Raw genomic sequence first — 21,158 nt, forward strand, 5'->3', positions numbered from 1 at the left:
AATATAAATTAATGATATCAATTATTACATATTTATAACAGTTGTTTAAAAATTTTATTTTATTCTTACCTTATTTTTGATATACAATCTTCTATCGCAAATAGTAACAATTTTAATTAAGTTAATAGTTGTACACATGATTTATTATGTTGATTCAAAAATTTCTAATGCAGTCATATTACAGTATGTATAAAACGATAAATCCCAGTAAATTTATTCTTTTACATTTTTTACAAAAAAAAAAGTTTTATTAAAATATTTTATCAAAAATTTCTTGTTAAAAAGATCAAAAAGAAGATTTCAGAATAAGGCTTTTGTTTTTCTTCTTATTAAACGTAGTAATGGAAAGTTTCCTCAAGAAAATGCATAAGAATAATGATATATACATAGGTTCAACGTCAGTAAGTTTTGAATAAGGATTAACATAATTGTTCTTATATTTTTTAAATACATTTAAGAGTCACGTTTGAAAGAATAATATTATTAGTTTGCTACTATTGCACTCCTCTTCCTTATTTTTCTTTATAACGAACTTTCCTTCCCCACTTTTCCTTGTTATAAGGGTGAATCGAAATACCAGACAAAATTACGTAAGTAGATATTAACAATTATACTAAAATGTCAAAGTATTATACAGTTAACAGACCTTTTTCTATTGATTATCTTTTACTAAGGTTTCGCTTAGGTACGAAGGTTACGTTATTTAAGTTATGGACAATGTCAAGAATCTAGTTCTGTACTATTTCAGGAAAAGCGAACACTATTAAACCATGTAACCAGTTCAAGACAAATTTTTGCCATAACGATATCTTACTAATATTTTAAATAGAAATCAGATTACACCGAGAATAAAAGTATGTATATCTTTCAATTGTATCATTATACTTTTCTAGTGTAAATTATTTTTTCATAAAATATTTCTAATACAAAAATAGATATGGTACGTTAAAAAGTCGAGACAGTAAAACCTTTTATTACGTATAACGGTTAAAGAGGAGCGTAACACGTTCATTATTCTTAAGTGACGATGTTGCGTGCAAACTTATATCCATCCCTCTGTTGGTATTTCAACTTCATGAAAGAACCTCTCTATAATATGCATGCTATACAGACATGATACGTAACATATGTTGTGTTCATTCGGTAACCATAGCGATTCGAAAACCTCATTGTCTCGTGTACCTACATGAGGGTTAAAATCCTTGATAGATTTTTACGTGTATGAAACATATACCATTCCATATAGTAAATACAAGTAATGCACATGTCGTGCAATGTACAGGATATATACCGAGTATAATGTGTTTGTACGTGTGTGAATATTTACAAAAGTACTCATAAGTATTAATACAAAACCAAAACAAAAAATAGTCACGAACAAAGAAATATTTAAAGGAGAGACATGATTTTAAAAAATCGTAACTATTGTAACTGTTCTAGGTGCTAAGAACCGTGATACTTCGACATGATGACAAATCTTTGAAAGAAACGTTCGTAGTCATCCGTTACGCTTACGAGTAAAATATACGCTAAGTAGATTGTAGTAATGTACGTAGATATATACATGTAGTTCAAATGTAAAAGAATATCAAAACACGAACCAAGCTCGCAATTACACGTGTGTTCTATTCGTGCAAAGGCATGTGTATAGCTATCATTCGTAAATAACACACGCATGGTCATGTGTGCAATATATAAGCACTATCATCCTACCACGAGGAAGTCAGTATGTGTCACAGTATTGCGGTGGAAGTTACCGGCGCGGTCACCTGACAAGCATGAGCGCAGTGTCTGACAGTTGAGGGTATCTTATCAAAATTTGAAGGAAGTGTACACTATACAATTAGACACATCAAAAGTTAACAATTCAAAGAAATAGCATTGACCGCAATTACTGTCTGGTGGTTGTGGCCAACATGTTTTGATGTTCTTTAATGTTATCAGTTACGAAAAAATAATTTATCCACATGAAAGTGCTTCTTCTTTTTTAAACAACTACTCAAAGTGAAGGAAGATCGAAGAATTGACGAAGAAAAATTTCTAAACTATTTCGGAGGTTCAAGCACCATTGTTTGTCTTCCGAACGAAATACGATCATACTAATTATGTATTCAGATATACGATCCATGTCTTGTCAATATACACTCCATTTTCTGACAACTTTCTGAATATATTTCCACGATACTTGTTAAAAATTGCCATTGTGAAATTAGGTCGTCTTGTTCAATAATGCACTGATGTACAGTTCGCAAGTGTACAGAATATCAATAATGACATTTGAAATTACAAGTCAAAAGAAAAGGAATCATAGGCCACGATGAAATCACGTAAATAATAATTGGCAATTAAATATAAGAACAAAATGGAAGTTTAAAAGAAAACAGAAAGAGGAGGTCACGAGTACGAAGTAAAATGTTCTGACTAAAAGCATACAGCAAAGTATCCACATGCATTTTGAAGCATCAATTACAAAGGTCGCGATTGATTGTCCAAAGACATCCCGTTTCGTGCCGTAAATTTATAGATCCGTCTTAAATCTGATAGGAAAGACTGTTAGCATATTCGTTGATGGGCCAAGGGCATTCGAACCTCTTCAGATTGGGAAAGGTGATAACTATAGACTATCCAGCTATCATTCCATTCATAATTGAGAAAGAAAATCAAAGTAAGGCTAAATCACCGCCTCAGTTGACTTGGCAATAAATGATCTTCCGTGATTGCTGCGAATTTTACATACATATGAATGTCAATTGGAATCGGAATTTTTGTCGACCCGTTTTCATTTCATGTAATACATTATCGATCGATTAACGACTGAAATAAAGTTACGAAGACACATATCGACCGATCTGCCTGCTTTGAATTACACGAAAGAAGTGATCTTCTTGACAGAACTATCAAGAGTTTATTGTCACTAATATTTACGATACATATAATGATTCAGCGGATCTCTTCTCTTTTTACCAATCTATAATTGCCACGGTGACCAATAGAAGAATTTATAAACTCAACGATATTCGACGCCGATGATACGATACCTTTTGTAGGAAATTGCGTCGCTTTGGGATTTTCGTGCGAGTAATGATAATAATTTGACGAAGATTAGCGTGTTGTACGGTGCATCCATTTAATGCGAATCGTTATCATGAAAATAGACAGATCGAACTTGCTTCTCGCTAAAAAAAGCAGCATTTTATTATCGTTCCGATTTACAGAATGTCAGGATTGATCAAGATTACCGAGGAACTTGTATTTTTCTTAGCTGTCATCGGCGACAGGGAATTCTTCTCGACACTGTTTATCAAGCATTTTTAAGCGCAATGGATAACAGCGAACTTCGAGTCGAGGATGAAACACAGGTATCATATACGTATATCCTTTTCTTTGTTTTTCTAGTCAATAAATTTTGTGATTTTGTTTTACAATCTGTACGTAAGAACCGGTCAGCAATAGAATAAATGTGTACAAATGAATGTGTACATTACATATTCTTTTTAATGGCGCACTATAGACAAAACTGGTGAATATTTTAAAAAATTGCATCGTATTCGTTTTAGCTGTATCTAATCGACGAATCTCATCAATATAATGTATCTAAATAATCCATCTAAACTAGTCACAGACCATCTAGATTATTCACTTAATTGCATGCCAGGTATATAAACGAAAGTCTCGTTGCTAAATTATCCAGAAAATTATGAAACGTTTATACGGTAAACTTCCGCTACTAACAATAAGCATTCCGTACTTCAATGATCTCTCTGGGCATTGAAATTGCAAAAGATAAAGTTAGATAAAATATGCGCGATGCGTTAAAGTATGCAACCAATCGAAATATTTAAATTAACAATAAGCCTCGGTATCGTTACGTTTTACGTTACTACGAAAATTACTATCGACATGTAGTGAAATGTTCGTAATAATAAATAGTTTTGCTAGCTCTGAAACGAACTTTCTACACTGACGAAGAAACAAATTTGATCCTTCTAGAACACCCATAGCAGACGAGCGAGTATATCCATAAGCAACACAAGTGTTACCGAATCAAGTACAAATGAATCTCAAACGAACGTGAATGCGGTGGGAACGGAGAATTCGCCATCGAAAGCGTCATCAACAAGTTCCTCACCCCGAAGAACCGCTACGAATTCCACAAAATCGAATTCTCCCAGTGTGAACGAAAACACGAGAGTTGAAAATAGCAAGGAAATAATTTACAAAATGGATAAAAATGGTATTCAATCGAATGGATCGCCGATAACGAATAAAAAATTATCCAGAAGCAGCGTTTATCCCTCGGGAACAAATCTGACTGCTCGGGACGCTTTTGGTAGGATTCCAACAAATTATTTTTCTTTCTCTTTTTATGTCTTTTGCGATTTTTTCTTTTCACTTCCTGACATTCAGGAAGAAAAAGGGAAGGAACTCTCGATCTAATTTGAATAATCGGGATATGTATATCATACGTATATAGCGTGAGTATTCGTACTGGCACGTTAGCCTTGCAATGGTTGAAATAGGCCTAAGTCAATAAACTACGATCAATATGCATATGAATGTCAGTGTGACACGAATAATGGATATTAATAATGAGACTATAACTTCAGCGGATCCGTAAAAACTCTATAACTATCGAACCATTGTCCAGCCAATACGTGTCTCCCATTATTATCCTCCTTCTTTTTCAGAATGTGAAACTTTTGATAACGGTAATGATACCTCCTATTTTATAATGGTACTTTAATGTTCGTACAAGATACATGACTTTATACGTTTCTTTTTCTATATGGACCTTCAAGGTCAATGTGTTTTGCATAGTTCGTCGTATGTACAATCAATTCACTAAAGACATAGTAAAAGAATACAATTTCACGCAACAGGTGCTGAGTAGCCTATTTACATGTATAAGTACGGTCAATAGGAAGCTACTAGGGTAGTCCATAAATTTCTATGTTTTTTAATATGAGTATTGAATACAGAAGAATCTTTGTATTATTCTTTTAGAATGAATATACTCATTTGATTCATATGTACAATGTGTCATTACGTAGCTCCTGAATGATGCTTTGAAACCTTTGATGACATATATTTAATTCGATTAATTTCTTGTACTCTATCTGATTATTTGTTTAGAAGGGGATATCAACAAATTAGAAATTCGTGTACCTTTACGTCGCTACTAGAAGCAGAACTTCAAAGCGATAGAAGCAACGAAGAAAATATAGTATTTTGAGAAAAAATATAGTGCTTTGAAGTTCTGTTCCCAGTAGTGACACTAAAAAACACGAATTTCTAATTTTTTCATATTCCTTCCCAAACAAATAATGAGATACAGTACAATTAAATGTTCATTAAAAGATTCAAGACATTATTCCTGGGTTACATAATGACATATTATACATATAAATCAAATGAGTATATTCACTCCAAAAGAATAATACGAAAAAATACATTAAAGAAGCGCAACTAATTGACCGCTCTAGTATTAGCGCAGAGTGTTTGTTTTATACATCCGTAGTCAATTATTTATCGATCTATTCAAAGACTTTGAGTAACTATATTACTTAAAGATGATATTAGTATGATGATTTTAACTTTGGAGTTTGAAGTCTCAAATGAATTCGAACATATTTTTATTCTTCATAGGTCCCAAGCTTACAATACCAGCGACACCGGAACACACTCCGCCGTTACTGGAAACACCAACATTTGCTGAAGATATACCGAGAAATTCTTTATTGCAAAAGGATTCGTCCTCAGAGGGGGAAGTGGATCCCGAAACACTTTACTTCCGGTGTGTTAACTTCTTTTCCAAAATATATTAAACGTATTAATCACATTTTTAAACAGAAAGTACCTATATTTCAAAAATTTTAGTACGTACAGAGTAGAATGTATTGTACATTGTTCTATCTTTTATTTCGGTACTTTACTGTTTTGATTAATCTAAGAAAAATGAACAACAAATTGTAAAGAATTCCTTGTTCATGTAGATATTAATCACGCATAGTGGGCAAAAATAATCCATAGAGAGTCAGTTCATCAAGAACGTTCGTATAATTAGCCAGTGTGCAATGTTACAAAACCCAGAGCACATAAAAAAAGAACGTTTACATAATTAATTTTCTCATCGCGTGGCCCCTGCCAGCATATTACATATTGCGATTTTATCCCATAATAACTTTACGTCAGTCGTGACTTCTTCCGTTCATGTCTGGTTTAATTTTAGACTCGGTTTCGTTATGGTCGTGCTGTTTGCTTTCCTATTAGGTCATCTCGAAAGACACCCTGTAAATTATTCAGTATGTATATTTCCTAAATAAGCCCTATTATTTTTCAATTGCATTGCCAAATAAATCAGATTTTCAAATAATCTTGAACGACTTTGAAATAACCTTGAAATAATGTCTTGTAACCCTGAGCCAATACTGAATGGTAATTGATCTGAAATGAATTTGAAAAGATCTTGGAATGACACTGGCTGACTTTTAAATGTTTTTGAATTGACTTTGAAATAGCCTTGCAATAATCTTGAAATGATCTAGAAAAATTATCCTAAAATTTTAATATATTATGCATTCCCTCTTTTTTTAATTGGTTGTATTCAACGTGTCTCGACACATTTACCGACAATCGCTAGAATGGATCAGTGTTCTGTATGTTTATATTATTAACGGAGCGTGAGTAAACCAGTCGTCATATAAAATCATTATTGATCTGAAGAAGTGGTCAATCAGCCAATTATTATTTGCATTATAACTTATTAAATAATATACAACATCGTATACTATATATTTGCAGAGATGGTCGCAGACGCATTGATATGGTGTTAGTGTACCAGGAGGAGTACACTGGAGTGATGACGGAATTAGAGGCACGTCGAAAAGAACAAAGGCGCGTTTTCCAGCAGAATCTATTAAAAGAGGGCTTGCAGTTGGAACTGGAACCAAAAGAAAACTCCTTCGACGGGAAAACTTACTTCTTGAAGTTGCACATTCCATGGAAGATTAAAGTTCAATACGCTGAAGTGATGAACTTGAAATTACCCACCAAAAGGTTCATTACTATTTCTGTTAAGGCTTGGGTAGGTTCATGAAGTTTCTCAAAATGAAAAGTATACGTGTTCGGTGTTTCTGCTTCTAATTAACATTATAGTATTTAGTAAGTAAATTCAACATAGAATAATCCTTCATTTTATTATTAATTTATGTTATTTTGTTATTAGCAAGGTAACGAAGACGTGAAAGAAAGCCCGAAATTTTGGGAGAAATGGATACAATGGGTAAGAAAGATGCATACTTGGGATACGAAGAAGTATCCGGAAGAGCCTAGCTTTTATGACAGCATTGATTCTGGCGATCGAGAAGAGAGGTACGAATTTAACTGTATAAGACAAAATAAATTAAAAATGTATAAGCTGATTATATTATATATTATCATATGTTATACGTTAATTATTCGATATTTTTGTTTCTTTTTTTATAGATTCGTAGTAAAGGATAGAGATACAGCTTATACACCTGCACAAAGGTCTTTGATAGTAATGCAAATATTATCGAGGGCACGGTACGACGAAAATCACGAGAAAGCAGGTATTCGTAGACTTTTGGCGGATGGCACTTATCTCGACTGCTTTTCTCTGCACGAGGGCCCGTATAATAGGCCTGGATTCAATGGCGAAATTCTCGACAGATATTTACTGTACTTGATATGGGCTAGACCTTCGCAATGGTAATTTCACTAGAACTTTCACTTTTTTTTAAATAAACATTTAATTCTGTATTTTTAGGTACAAAAGGCAGCCCCTCTGGTTGATTAGACGATATTTCGGTGAAAAAGTGGCTCTTTACTTTGCATGGCTAGGATTTTACACAAAATGTTTGTACGCCCCAGCGATTGTTGGCCTTTTGTGCTTTATGTATGGTGTAGGAAGCATGGATGGTCCTGATAATATACCCAGTAAAGAAATATGTGACTATAATGTAGCAGGTATTTTCGTTTTATACAATTTTTATTTTATTTTTTCCGTTCTTCCGCTTTACTAAATAACTTTTCTAGGAAATATTACATTATGCCCTCTCTGCGATAAAGCATGTACTTATCAAAAGCTCGGCGAGTCTTGCATATTCTCAAAACTAAGTTACTTGTTCGACAACCCTGCCACTGTCTTCTTTGCCATCTTCATGTCCTTTTGGGGTATGGTATAGACATAATTTAATGTTTTAACGCATATATCCTATTTTTTTATTCGATCTTTCAGCTACGACATTTCTTGAGTTATGGAAACGAAGGCAAGCTGTAATAATTTGGGAATGGGATCTCCAGAACGTTGAAAGTGACGAAGAACCTCGACCTGAGTTTGAAACTACGGTGAAAACATTTCGAATAAATCCTGTGACCAGAGAAAGAGAGCCTTACCTACCAGTATGGTCTAAGGCTGTACGTTCTTGTGCCACCAGTTCCATGGTATTTTTTATGGTAATTAAAAGAATTCTCGTCACATTAAATCAAATAAATTTGTTTTGTTGATGCTAAATTTTATTGGTAAATTTGTATTCAGATATGTGTAGTTTTGGGTGCTGTTCTGGGAACCATTATTTCTCGAATATCGCTGGTAGCCGTATTTTATGGCGGTGGAGGTCCATTTTTAAAGAAGCACGCGAAAATTTTTACCTCCATGACTGCCGCTTTAATTAATTTAATTATAATCATGATTCTTACACGAGTGTATCATCGTTTAGCGCGATGGATGGTGAACATGGAGAATCCCAGAACGCAGACTGAGTACGAATCCAGTTTCACATTCAAGATATTTCTCTTCGAGTTTGTCAATTTTTATTCATCTCTCATCTATATAGCCTTCTTTAAAGTTGGTAACATTCTATTTGCTGCACGTATGAAGTGAAACAAATTTATTGAAGAGTGGCGATTTACAGGGTAGGTTTTTTGTTCATCCCGGAGACGCAGACGCACGATCTTCTGAATTCTTTCGTATAAAAACGGACGTGTGCGATCCAGCTGGATGCCTGTCGGAAGTTTGTATACAGCTCGCCATTATAATGGTGGGCAAGCAGTGTTTCAATAATTTTGTCGAGATACTGTCACCAAAACTGTGGAATTGGTGGCGTAAAAGAAACCACGTTGCGGCTACGAAAGATCACGGCAGACCGTATACTTATTGGGAAAAGGATTATCAGTTGCAGGATCCCGGAAGACTAGCGCTCTTTGACGAATATTTGGAAATGAGTAAGTATATTTAAATTAATTTAAAATATAATTGTCAATTATCTTCTTCATGTACTTGTTTTATAGTTTTACAGTACGGATTCGTGACCTTGTTTGTCGCTGCATTCCCATTAGCACCATTATTCGCGTTATTAAACAATATAGCTGAGATACGGCTTGACGCATACAAAATGGTAAGAGAGGCGAGAAGACCATTAGCAGAGAGAGTGGAAGATATAGGAGCTTGGTATGGTATACTGCGTGGAGTAACTTACGTTGCTGTAGTGTCGAACGTACGTATACGTAATAATAAAAGTTCACGATTCAAACTTGCAAATTATATTACAAAGTCTAACAACAATTTGCTTGTATCATACATAGGCGTTCGTCATCGCATACACGTCAGATTTTATCCCCCGTAGCGTTTATGCTATCGTTTACTCTCCCACGGAGGATCTAGTGGGTTATATCGACAGTTCTCTATCGGAATTCAACACATCAGATTATAGAGATGACATGAAAAGCGATATGGATAAAAATCATCCGGTAACTTGTCAGTACAGAGGTTACAGAAATGGACCGGATCATTCAAACGATCCATACGGACTCAGCCCGCAATATTGGCATGTTTTTGCAGCCCGTTTGGCCTTTGTCGTTGTTTTTGAACATATCGTAAGTTTCACTTTACTTTATCTTCTATATGACTGGTTATGACACCACTGTAGCCCTCCATACATCTTACCTATAAAATTCACACTTTAAAAAGCTATCAGTAAAATATAAAAATGGAAATTTTAATTAGGTTTTCGCCCTAACTGGCATTATGAGTTACGTGATACCAGCTGTGCCTCGTTCTCTGGCGACTCAATTGCAACGAGAGCGTTTATTAGCTCAAGAAGCCAAGTATGAGAAAGGTATAAAGAGCAGAGAAGACGAAGATGATATTTTATCGGTGCTTAGAGAAGCAGGTAGTATTGGAGGAAGAGCTGCAGGCGGTGGTAGAGGTAGCTGGGCAAGGCGTTTCAGCAAATTGAGCGACGGCTTAGATGCCCACGTCGACGTAACTTCCAGGCATAACAGAAACAGTGATGGTTCAACCGTATGGGAAGTGACATGATTTTGAAAAGTGTCGATCATATTTTCTCCTCGAGGAGTACATCTGTACTTAAGAACATTTAAAAAATACCACTCTCATTTGTATCAAAATTATCTAATTCTATCGTTGTGTAAACTATACTTGAGCGAAGTTCTACATAAGTAAATATCGAGATATCAAGTACAAACAAATGAAATGGTAATTGTGATATTTTAGAAAATCGTGTAAAATACGCAAACACGAGTAAATGAGAAACAATCAAACCAACATGTGATGAGATAATATACAAATGCCAAAAGTATATCGACACTTTTTAAAGATTCATCGAAAATTTATTTAATAAATTTTTAACGTTTGATCGCGAGATCAATAACATATGTGTGATTTTTAACATAAATACTATCAGTATTAACTTACACAGAATTACCTCTTTTAGAATATTTAAACCAGATACTCTATTTTCTAAAATTATATTTCATCAAAATAGTTTTAGATCATAATCACCGGTTACCGGTGATAAGCATTTTTAAAGAATTTATAAAACATACTTGTATACTTGTAAACATACTATATAAAAAACCGACATGATCAAATTGAATAGTGTCACGTTTGTGTTTCTACAGTAAGGACGTTACTATCGTTTAGTTGGTAAAATTTCTGAAAACAACGAAAAGTAAAAAAATTCTCTCAAGATCTACACAATATACTCTTTATTGTATATAATTTCAATATTTCATCCTCCGTCTTACGCTTAACATTATTACAATAATTACTATAGAATATATTTATAATAATATACATGTACATATTTACTTCTTTCTTTTTGCTATTGATTCTCGACTTATATGTATAATTCTATGCTTATTGGCCTATGATTCAATCCATACTGCACTTTCTTGCGTCTTCTGCGTCCTTTTTAAAATCTAAAAGTGTATCACAGTTGTGTTGAGGGATAGATAGGGATCTTTTTTGCTTTTTTTTTCTTGTTTTAAAGAAAAGGAGACCGTTCGGACAACCGAAATCGATACATAGTCCATTCAGTCAGATCTCCTCGGATCTGATGGACGCATTAACTCAAAATTCATTAGCCATAGTTCCGATAAACGGCTGCGATGAAATGTACCCTACATTCCTAATAGTCTGTAAAAGCGGTATTTATCTTATTTATAAAATGATCTACACACATCGTTTCGAAACATATGCCGTGTGTTATATGTGTCCTAAATGACAAATCATAAAAATATAATTCATGTGAAATTTTTGAAATAGAGAAAGAATCTCCATGTTTCCTTAATTGTTTTTCTTTTATCCTAAATCATTTGTAGATAAAATCATTTGTAGCAATCCGTCCTACAGTAACATATACTCTTGTAATATTATTGCTTTTGTGCTAAAGTTACGTTGATAATTTTTTTTTCTTTTTTAAGGGAATCTCGTAGCAAAAATCTTGTACATTTTTATGCTCTTTGCAGCATAGTACTTTTTCTAATACAATGTATATGTGTATGTGTGTGTATGCGCGCGCGTACACGTGATTCACAAACTTGAGTGTTAGACAAAATGTTTTTATTTAATAAAATTCCTGCTGCTACATTATTGCAGAAATAATTTTGGCTTTCGTTCGCTTATTTTTATCTATACGTGTATTAGAACTAACATGCGTTATGCTATTATACGAGACCCAGATATGCAAAGTTATCAAAGAAACTCCATTTCGTTTATTTATAAAAATATTCTGTAGATTCGAATAACAGAGGTTGATACACTTCTTTTAATTAGGCGAGCTGTACAAATTTCATTTCTTTGGGTATCTCTCAAGGATAAATAGCTTCAACTGAGTTCATTCAATAGGATATTCAGGATATAAAGCCTTACATTTACTGATTATATATATTCACTTGGTAAAAAAACCTCTAAAAATATACTATATGCGATAAAACATTCTATATTCTCTCGAAAAATAAACTTTCAATAAAAATAGTGTCACACGTATTAAAAAGACAAATCGTAAAAAGGAATGTAACAGCATCTCATCACGTATGGGCCGTGTCGCAAGAAAATTTTCGTTGAATTTCTTTGTCTTGCATTAATGCATTTACCGTCTATATTTCAAGTATCTAGCTAAGAAATCCCGGTAGATACATTAATACAGATAAATTGAATAAATCTTGTGCTCCTACGAAGTTTCCTGTGAAAATGTTACGTAAACAGCATGAACTTTACATTGTCAAACATACCGAACAAGCAAAACATCCGACTCGACTAATCCTTCTGAGTGGACTAAATCTCGATTTCCAAATGATGCGTTTTAATTTAGGTAAGAGGTAGGAAGATGTAACACTTAACTAGATCCAGGAGGAGCATTGAAATTAAACATGGTGGTTGGTGGACGTCCCGGCATCGGTTTTGGTGGTAGCCTTGGAGTTACCGATCCTAAAATAGATTGCAACAAATCGATTGATAAACAATTGGACAAAAGCATTTTAGATGTGACACAAGAATACACAATATGATAAATACACAATTATGATAAATTCTGATATTAATATTTTTACCATTAGGTTGCGTAGGTGGAAGTTTCGTAGGACTGGGCCCATTGAAAGACATGTGTCTTCTTGTATGAACAACATTCGAACATGTGTTCTCCAACGTGGAATTCCGCCTTGCGAGTAGCGCTGAACAGCTCGGATTCAACGTTGTAGGAAGGCGAGGCGGTAACGTCACCGGCGGCAAATCTCTTCGTGGTGGCAATGGTGGTGGAGACGTACCATCCCGTGGAGGAAGTATGGGCGCATTTGGAGCTTGTCTCGCCTGTGATAAATAATATAAATCACACGATATTATAAACTACGAAATTTGAAGAGAAAATAATTCAAATTTTTTTGACAATTTACCTGTTGCGGCGACTCGCTTATGGAACTCTCTCGTTTCCTATGAGATCTTGGTGGCAAAGGGGGCGGGGGTTGACAGGGAGGTACATGGCTAGGAGACGGAGGAGGTGGTATCGCAGCACCAGGACTTCCACCCGACGATGGCATACCGGTCAAGGCTCCCATTACACCAATCGTACCAGAATTAAAGCCAAAGTGACTATTTTGCGATTGATGATGTGGGATAGGCAAATGACCAGGTGATCCTAGTTGCGGGCTGCTACCCGGAGAGCTGATCGAAAGTCCTGACATGCTAAGAGGACCTGGTGAACCTGGAGGTTGAGCTGTACCTGTATTAACAGTAAAGTACATCTACTACCTATCCAAGCATACTATGCAACAAAATAAGAACGATTCTTGTTTCTGTAGAATGAATAAGAATTGTAAAAAGCGACTGATAAGCACATGCTAACATTCAATATTTTGGACTACAAACCTCCTAGTAAAACAGGTGCAAAGACAGTGTGGTCCCCTATGTGAGAAACTGTAATATGTGATGCATGCGGAGGGGTTTCTGGTAATTCTGGCGGCGGGGCCTCCGGTGGAGGATCGTGTAATCTTACACTGGAGGCTACAGCTTGCAATGGAGCTGGTAATTTGCCGCTCAAACTTCTAGCTTTAATGCCCGGCGATTTTAAATTTAAGTCCGGCCATTTACGAGACTACAAGAACAATAATAACTAGTATAAACAGTGTTATTATACATGTGTTTTATAATTTCCATTCACTTACGACTCTAGGTGGTTGCCTACACCCTCTAGGCTCTACTTCTAGGCTTTTATTGTACAAATAATTGCTTATATCGGCCTCTTTCATATTAGGATCGAATGGTGATAAATTTTCAATGAAATGTCTTATTCTAGGTTCCACTGAAAGACAATAAGGTTGATTTTGGTACTGCTGAATTTCTCCGGTTATCTCCGCCACTTTCCGTCGTTTGCTAAAGTTTATAAGTTCTGGACTTCCTCGCAAATAATCCGGATTCCCTTCTTCAATGTGTAGGATGTTGGTCAGGTACATGCCTACGAAAAGAATATGTATTAGTGAAAATTGATTTAATAATTTAAATCAATAATATTTTATTCTTTATTATTTACCAAAAAATGGTACACAAGGTGGATTAATGGATCGCAATTTTTCTTGATACTTCCGGAAATGACCGTTGTTTAGTTCTCTTGCTTCTTCTAGAGCCTTTTCCAGTCGTGCTGGTATTTGCTGTAAATACAATAAAATATATACTCTGCTTGGTTCAAATTAATCGATAACATTAAATAACAAAAGAACATACTTGAAATGTAAATTTTAACCTAAAAACGGACGCAGATCCCATTGCGCTAACAATTGCTAATACGCCATTAAAGTTATTAAGATCTTGAAGCACCATCATAATTTCAATTGTTCGTGATACAATTGCAACTCTCTCCTCTAAATTTTCAGCTTCTACTATGGTTTTTTCAAGCCACCGTGTAAACTACAGAGTAAAGAAGTGATTTAATTTGTTAAATTCAAAATATACAAAATAAAAACTAATATAGAACATAATGTAGGTAACTTACGTTTGTTGTGTGCTTTATCATTTTCAGTAAATTTGGTGATGTCTTTTCTTTATCTTTCTTAGTCCATACTGACCCAACTAATTCCGAAGGCTTTACAGTTCTGTACAATTCGAACTCTAGCAGAGTTAATTGCCTCGCTAATTCAATTGGATGTAACTGTAATTATTGGAAAATAATTTACTTGTCTACATAATACAAATAACATATTAGTTACGATTATAATATTACCGTATTATCAGTTTTACATTGTTAATGTATTACCGTTAATATTCCCCATTCTTCTTCAGGAACTTTTAGGTGCCACTCAATAGGTGGTGGAGATCGTTCGAAGCTAAATGTAATAGGTCGTTGTTCTGAAGGTTCGCATTTCCTTTGCACAATTTTTATTACTGAATCCACCCATTTTCTCATTGATTTTCCACTTACTGTGTCTAAAAACAACTGCAATCTTTCCAAAAGATTTCTATCGCGTTCAAAATCATAAAAATGATGATCAACCTAGTGTGGGAAACATTCAAGAAGATATTATGCTCACTTAAAAAATGTAATACAATAATTTAGAGTAAATATATTTAAATTTTACTAACCCAATGTCTTAAAACATTTAAAACTCTAAATTGAACAGGTTGACAAAATTCTTTTCTATATCTTTTCCAATCTTCCCTAGCAGTTGTTTTACAACCAGAAGATTTTTCTTCCTCACCATAAACTAAAGAAGGATCTGGTATGTCGAATCTTTCGATTAACAATATCAACAGTTCTTGAGGTGAGCAAAAACTCCTACAAAAAAGGAAAACAATTTATTTGTTAAAGAATTCATTTTTATACATACACAAATCCCAAAGGTATGAATCCACATACCTATAAGTAGTAAGGAATGTTCGTACAAAAGCTGGATCAGCATATATATGATAAGTTAATCTTTCTACCAATTTAACCAAAGTTGCGCCCTTAATTAATGGAACACCTCCATTTTCTCTCGCTTCCAAAACAATATTTTCTGGGCTATCTTGTTCGGCAAATTTATATAAATGTGGTGGAGGTAACCTTAAGGGATGTTTCCTTTCCTCATCCAAAAGGATACTGTCCAAAGTTCTTTCTAACATACTCTTTGTATTCAACATTACAAGATCCGCCATCCAACTATTTTTATCTTCGACGGATTTGGCAACAAGAATAACATTAGGGTGGTCCCTTGGTGCAATTTCAAAGGCATTTTTTAATTCTACAAAAATAATTACATGTAATCTAGTTATACAATAGAAATATTTAATATTAAGATTATTACTTTTTAAAATTTACCTTCAGTATCCTCTTTGTCGATAATATCAACTTTTCTAATAAAAAATCTTTCTTTTAAACGCAGTTCGCCTTGATGAGGTGGATGACCCACCACACCAACCGCTGCAACCGTAACGCTAACTCTTTTGCCACCACTTGGTTTACAAAGAACTAATAAACCATCAAAAAGAAGAGCCCTTCGTTCCGTTAGCCTCCTTCCATTACTTACTTTCCACAACATATCCTCTATACATAAAAAAATAGCGAAAATATACTTTCATATAACTTATGTAAAAAGTAATAAAATAGTAACGTATATTTTTCTCATACCACGTATAAATTCATTACAACATTGTCCGACGTCTCTCTGATCCCAACCATCAACAGTTTTTTGTAATTCATTAGTTTTCTCTAGTGCAGCTTGTCTCCTTGCTCTACTCTGCATTCGCAGACCTGTATCTTTTTTTGGAAGACTCGCCATAGATTGCAATAATTCCATCTGCAGTGGATTTAAAAGACCTTGTACTTGTTCCAATGTTTCACCATCTTCTATATTTGGTGTACGCTTTTGTAATACCTAAATGAAATATTATTAAAACATTATTCAATTGTTAGAATAATGTGTACGATAATATGTAAATATAAAATGATTTAAAATGTACCTTTATGTAATGGAAGTACAAAAAACAATGCCATATTGGTTGTAATAAAAGTTTTGGCAAATAATATTTGACAGCTTCTTTAAAACCATGACCTGCTGCTCTTAACGCAGCATTAGCTTCAGGCCTTGATAATAAATTTGTTAAAACTTCTCGACTAGCTAGACTATTAATGTCTTTTGCATACCTAATATGAACATTTTCACTTATGATTCAAAAGAAATATATATAATTATACTTATTAAAACCAGTAATTTCTTTTTGCATACTTTATATAAACATCAAATTCTGCTGCTTCTGCCAGTTCTTCAAAACATGACCCAACAGTAGGTGTTTGTTTTTCTTCAGTAATTTCCATTATATCTTCTAAACTACCAAGTAACGTTACAGTAACTTCGTAAATGTCCATAATGTTACTGAAAAGGGTTTCAATCTCAGTTCTATCTTGTGCTAATTTTGCGATTTCTTCCCGAAAAACCTATTTAAAGAGTGGGATAATTTCATTTTTCTTGGATTAACAACTACGTTTCACCGACTAATAAGATATTTCACCTTAATGATCATATGAAGATCACGTAAATAATGACGTTCATCGTGTATGAGATCTCGAACAGATTCTTCATAAGTCTGAGAAACCACTGCACCTAAACCACTTTGTGGACCCTCTGCATAATCATCTTGATAAAATAAGTCCATTAATACCTATTAATAGATCACTAAATTACTCAACATTCATCTCGCGATTATTGATACATTTAGTATATAAACGTAGCACAAATATCATGCTTTTTAAAAATGTTACCATATCTGCACACATTGCAACCCTTATATCTTCACAAGATATCTCTACATGACGTATATTCTTGACATAGTTTCCAGCTAGCTGAAAAGAAAATAGTCTTAAACATTTTCAGGAATTAGTGTTAACGAATAACATATAAAAGAGTTATACAAAACAGAATATTGATAAAAATAAATGATAATAGCTTTTACCAACCTTCAAAATATCTGCTGAAATATATTCCAAGACTCCTACTACAAAAAGACTAACTTGTAAATCAATTTTTTGTTGTAATACTTCCTGTCAATGTAAAAATACAAGATTATAGTATCTGCGAATAAAGATATAAAAATAAGACATAAAATAAATTTAATTTCCTAATTACTTTTTGTAATAGTTGATGAATTTTGTCAACTGGAAGAACTAGTGGTGATTTCTTTTTTCCTTTTTCCAAGGCATCTCTTGCATCTCTAAGTGCCCATCTATCAATGGGAGTAGGAAAAGTACGCCTTACTCTTTCTTCCACATCTTGAGGTGTGTGTGGTGGAGGATGACCACAAAGCATTCCCAACAGCCTTAAGATTAAGCTCTCAACGTAGTCTAAGGCATCTTGTCGTGCTTCAAGACTAGGATGTACTTGCTCTAGTACCTATTTTACAAAAAAACCTCCATTAAACAGAGGAGACTATTATTTAGGGAAAAAAAATGTTTTAGGGAAAAACTGAATGAACGAAATATATGGGATACAAAATGATGAATGATACATTGACAAGGGCAGAGGATATTGTTTACAAACAAAACATCTATTTGATAGTCGATATGAGCTACAATTCTATTTAAGTAAAAGATAATATTCTTACAGGTATACTGTTTAAGAAGCATAATTGATAATTAGTGATCTAAGAAAAGAATTTTTTATAAAAAAAATATTTCGTTAGTTATATTCTTGTTATATTATATATCAAACTCATATTTTTGTTATACAATATGTAAATATTTATCCTACTTTATCCATTGTGAAAGATGCTCCTGCTAAAATTCCACAAACTTTAATATATTTATTGTATGGAACAAGAAGAGTAAGAAAATTAAATTTCTCATCCACATAGATTTATTCTTATAAACAGCGAGGACAAGCAACATAACGTTCTGTCATTATTCTATGAATTGTTCAATATATAAAGAAGGTATCCTTTATTCAGATACAAACACAGTTTTCAAGAAAGCTACCGATCATTGTATGATAATACATGATTGTTAATTTCCATGATATTTATTTCACGTCGATTATAACGTATATATTATGAAATATTATTGTTATTTTTGTTATGTTGTTAGAGGGCAACAAACCCAGTTGGAGATGGAAAGGGCATAAAACAGTGGCATATTAGTGACAATGACAATAGAATCGACGAATGTCGATCGGGTTGACATCAATAACATGGGATGACATCAAAATCTCGCGAAAAGCGACCCCAATTCACAAGGGATCATTATAAATTCTATAATAAGTGATTCGAAAAGTATACCTTGCGTAGGGAGTTGACAAACACCCCCTTCCACTTAGCGGCGTTCTCCTCTTTCTGAAAGTCGTAGCCTGACGGCTCGCCCACCACTGACGCCGGCGACGAAAACATCTCTACGTACTGGTACAGGCTATCACGCACCCGACAGAATAACGCGCACTAAAGTCGGTACGGCCAGAATTGATATGTGATTTTTACCACCTCTCAAACTCGGTGGTTTTTCCTAGCGGTGGAAATTAGTTCACGCCTTTTTTCAAAACAGAAACACATTTACAGACTTCCTTCATAATTCTATCATACGACTTTTCTCATATTTCCATCGTACAATCGTGTAAAATGATAGAAAGTAGAAAGAAATTTTCGTTATTGGTTGGGAGTGTCACATCTACAAAATATATACGGTGGCTTATGAAAGTATTCAGACACTCGTAGAAGTATTTTACGAATATATTACGCGTGTTGTGCTTCCACATTTTGGCAATTTCATTAGCACTATCACGTAGACACGATTACCGTGACTATCTTGGTCGAGTTTGTAATTGCTTATATGTATGTCTAAATTACAAGGTATAGTAGTTCATGAAAGTATCCGAACATTTATACAAATCTTTTATGAATATAATATATGTGTTATATTTCCACATTTTGAAATTTCATAAGCACTGTGTCGTGACACGACTATCGCGAATATCGATCAAATTTGAAACGGAATTGAAAACGTACATGAAAAACTACATGATACACTACTGTAGGTATATATTTCGTTGGGATCGCAAAAGTATTGAATCAGTCCATTATATTAATAAATCACAATATTCAATAGGACCATCTTTAATATTTATTAGATGTTTAAAATGGCTGTTCACACTGTATACTTATTTGTTACTAAATATACGTTTGCAGTCAATGTTTTGTAACTTGTATACATATTTTCAGATTGGCTTGAAATTTCACTAATATAATCATGACAATCATGTCTCATAACAATACCAATAAAATTTCAAAAAAATATGTTCTACATAAAACACATAGTATGCAGACAAAAGTTTTCTACGGCAAGTGTTGAAATGCTTTGGCGAGCCACTGTGTGTATCATGTAAGCATCACGAGAACGGGAGGAAGAAAGCGAAAACGGGACACACATCGGGAGCAAAGTGATCGAGAGCAAATCCCCACCACTCACATATATCAACTCTGGCCGTGTTGACTATATACCTAGAGAATACGCTCCGGAGAGTTGCCGAATTTTCCAAACAGCATTTCGTATCGGAAATCAGAACACAGAAAAAGTTGACAGAGACGTCTGTCTGTCCGCCAGTCCGTTTCTCAGGGCGCAGACATCTCTGTTGGATAAATGCGACAGCTAAGCCACTCGGTGATATCCCCCTGGGATCTGGATGCTTCTTTCACTTATCATAGGAAGCATCTTCCAAGCTAACCCAAGAGTTCCCGAGTTAGACCGTTTCTGCATTTTATACACCGTTTTTAACGCAAATTTTTGTCAGAACCTAGCGCGAGCACCACTACTATCAAAGGATACCATTGCGCGACTCGCATCGATCGATAACTGCGATTGTTACGTCCACTTCGAGAGTCCCGAGTTCGATATATCAAGCTTTGTTAGAGTATCGATCCTCTTTTCGAGATATTTTTGAAATTCGTAATGGCGATTCATGTGTGAAATCTCTGCTATTATGTCGTGTAATAGATAATATATTTGTTTCTCGGTGTTATATTTTGAGAAATATTATAAAAATATTGTTTGTGTTACTTGCAACGATAAAATGGATGACATAGAATAAATATAAGAGATGAATCTCGCTTATAATTGCATCATTTAATAACAGTGGTGGACGTTACGAGCATTCGATAAAAGAATTGTTTGATTTAAACATCTCCTTTAGAATATGAATTTTAAAGTGAATATGAAAAATAGAATATATGAACGAACGATATAATGTAATCGTTTGTTTTCGTAACCATATAGAAATCCATTCATGTCCCATGTTCTCCAATACCGATAGTCCAAAACATTAGAGACAGCGATGGTAAGTAAAATCAGAATATATATGTACTAACGTTGACTAAGATGAGATATAGAATA

General features: G+C 34.2%; 2 protein-coding genes across 9 annotated transcripts; one reads left to right on the forward strand and one right to left on the reverse strand.

Moving 5' to 3' along the window:
* The first annotated feature begins 1,542 nt into the window (after positions 1-1,542).
* LOC117210015 (anoctamin-4) lies at positions 1,543-11,610 on the forward strand. 2 transcript variants are annotated; one of them, XM_033452564.1, is made up of 14 exons: positions 3,321-3,359; positions 3,991-4,330; positions 5,647-5,794; positions 6,802-7,084; positions 7,226-7,371; positions 7,486-7,731; positions 7,790-7,989; positions 8,059-8,196; positions 8,261-8,478; positions 8,561-8,869; positions 8,937-9,246; positions 9,313-9,518; positions 9,607-9,897; positions 10,028-11,610. In XM_033452564.1, exons 1-14 carry the CDS (start codon positions 3,321-3,323, stop codon positions 10,340-10,342), a joined length of 3,189 nt encoding a protein of 1,062 aa, XP_033308455.1. In that variant the 3' UTR covers positions 10,343-11,610. The 2 variants fall into 2 exon arrangements, with proteins under 2 accessions (XP_033308456.1, XP_033308455.1); XM_033452565.1 differs by lacking the exon at positions 8,561-8,869 and having other exon boundaries at positions 1,543-3,359.
* On the reverse strand, positions 11,155-20,615 carry LOC117210013 (protein son of sevenless). Of its 7 annotated transcripts, none has more exons than XM_033452558.1 (22): positions 20,270-20,615; positions 19,058-19,174; positions 17,914-18,177; positions 17,745-17,828; positions 17,550-17,630; positions 17,300-17,449; positions 17,017-17,225; positions 16,751-16,934; positions 16,419-16,665; positions 16,110-16,334; positions 15,669-16,032; positions 15,395-15,587; positions 15,069-15,305; positions 14,808-14,963; positions 14,540-14,722; positions 14,349-14,466; positions 13,984-14,273; positions 13,688-13,913; positions 13,216-13,541; positions 12,877-13,132; positions 12,668-12,754; positions 11,198-11,244 (listed from the first exon to the last, which is right to left on the reverse strand). In XM_033452558.1, exons 2-22 carry the CDS (start codon positions 19,163-19,165, stop codon positions 11,198-11,200), a joined length of 4,035 nt encoding a protein of 1,344 aa, XP_033308449.1. In that variant the 5' UTR covers positions 19,166-19,174; positions 20,270-20,615. The 7 variants fall into 7 exon arrangements, with proteins under 7 accessions (XP_033308452.1, XP_033308451.1, XP_033308453.1 ...); XM_033452559.1 differs by having other exon boundaries at positions 19,058-19,184; XM_033452556.1 differs by having other exon boundaries at positions 19,058-19,213.
* Positions 20,616-21,158: the final 543 nt, after the last annotated feature.

This window comes from Bombus bifarius, unplaced genomic scaffold, assembly GCF_011952205.1.
Source record: "Bombus bifarius isolate JDL3187 unplaced genomic scaffold, Bbif_JDL3187 scf7180000008199, whole genome shotgun sequence".
NCBI classification, from domain to species: Eukaryota; Metazoa; Arthropoda; class Insecta; order Hymenoptera; family Apidae; genus Bombus; species Bombus bifarius.

Excerpts from the sequence above, each read along its gene's own strand:
- LOC117210015 (XM_033452564.1), top strand. The coding sequence starts at position 3,321 with ATGGATAACAGCGAACTTCGAGTCGAGGATGAAACACAG. Across the intron at positions 7,732-7,789 it reads TGGGCTAGACCTTCGCAATG|GTACAAAAGGCAGCCCCTCT; the intron begins GTAATTTCACTA and ends CTGTATTTTTAG. Across the intron at positions 7,990-8,058 it reads ATGTGACTATAATGTAGCAG|GAAATATTACATTATGCCCT; the intron begins GTATTTTCGTTT and ends TAACTTTTCTAG.
- LOC117210013 (XM_033452560.1), bottom strand. The coding sequence starts at position 19,165 with ATGTTTTCGTCGCCGGCGTCAGTGGTGGGCGAGCCGTCAGGCTACGAC. Across the intron at positions 17,631-17,744 it reads TTTCAGCAGATATTTTGAAG|CTAGCTGGAAACTATGTCAA; the intron begins GTTGGTAAAAGC and ends TTTTCTTTTCAG. Across the intron at positions 14,467-14,539 it reads GGTTAAAATTTACATTTCAA|CAAATACCAGCACGACTGGA; the intron begins GTATGTTCTTTT and ends TTGTATTTACAG.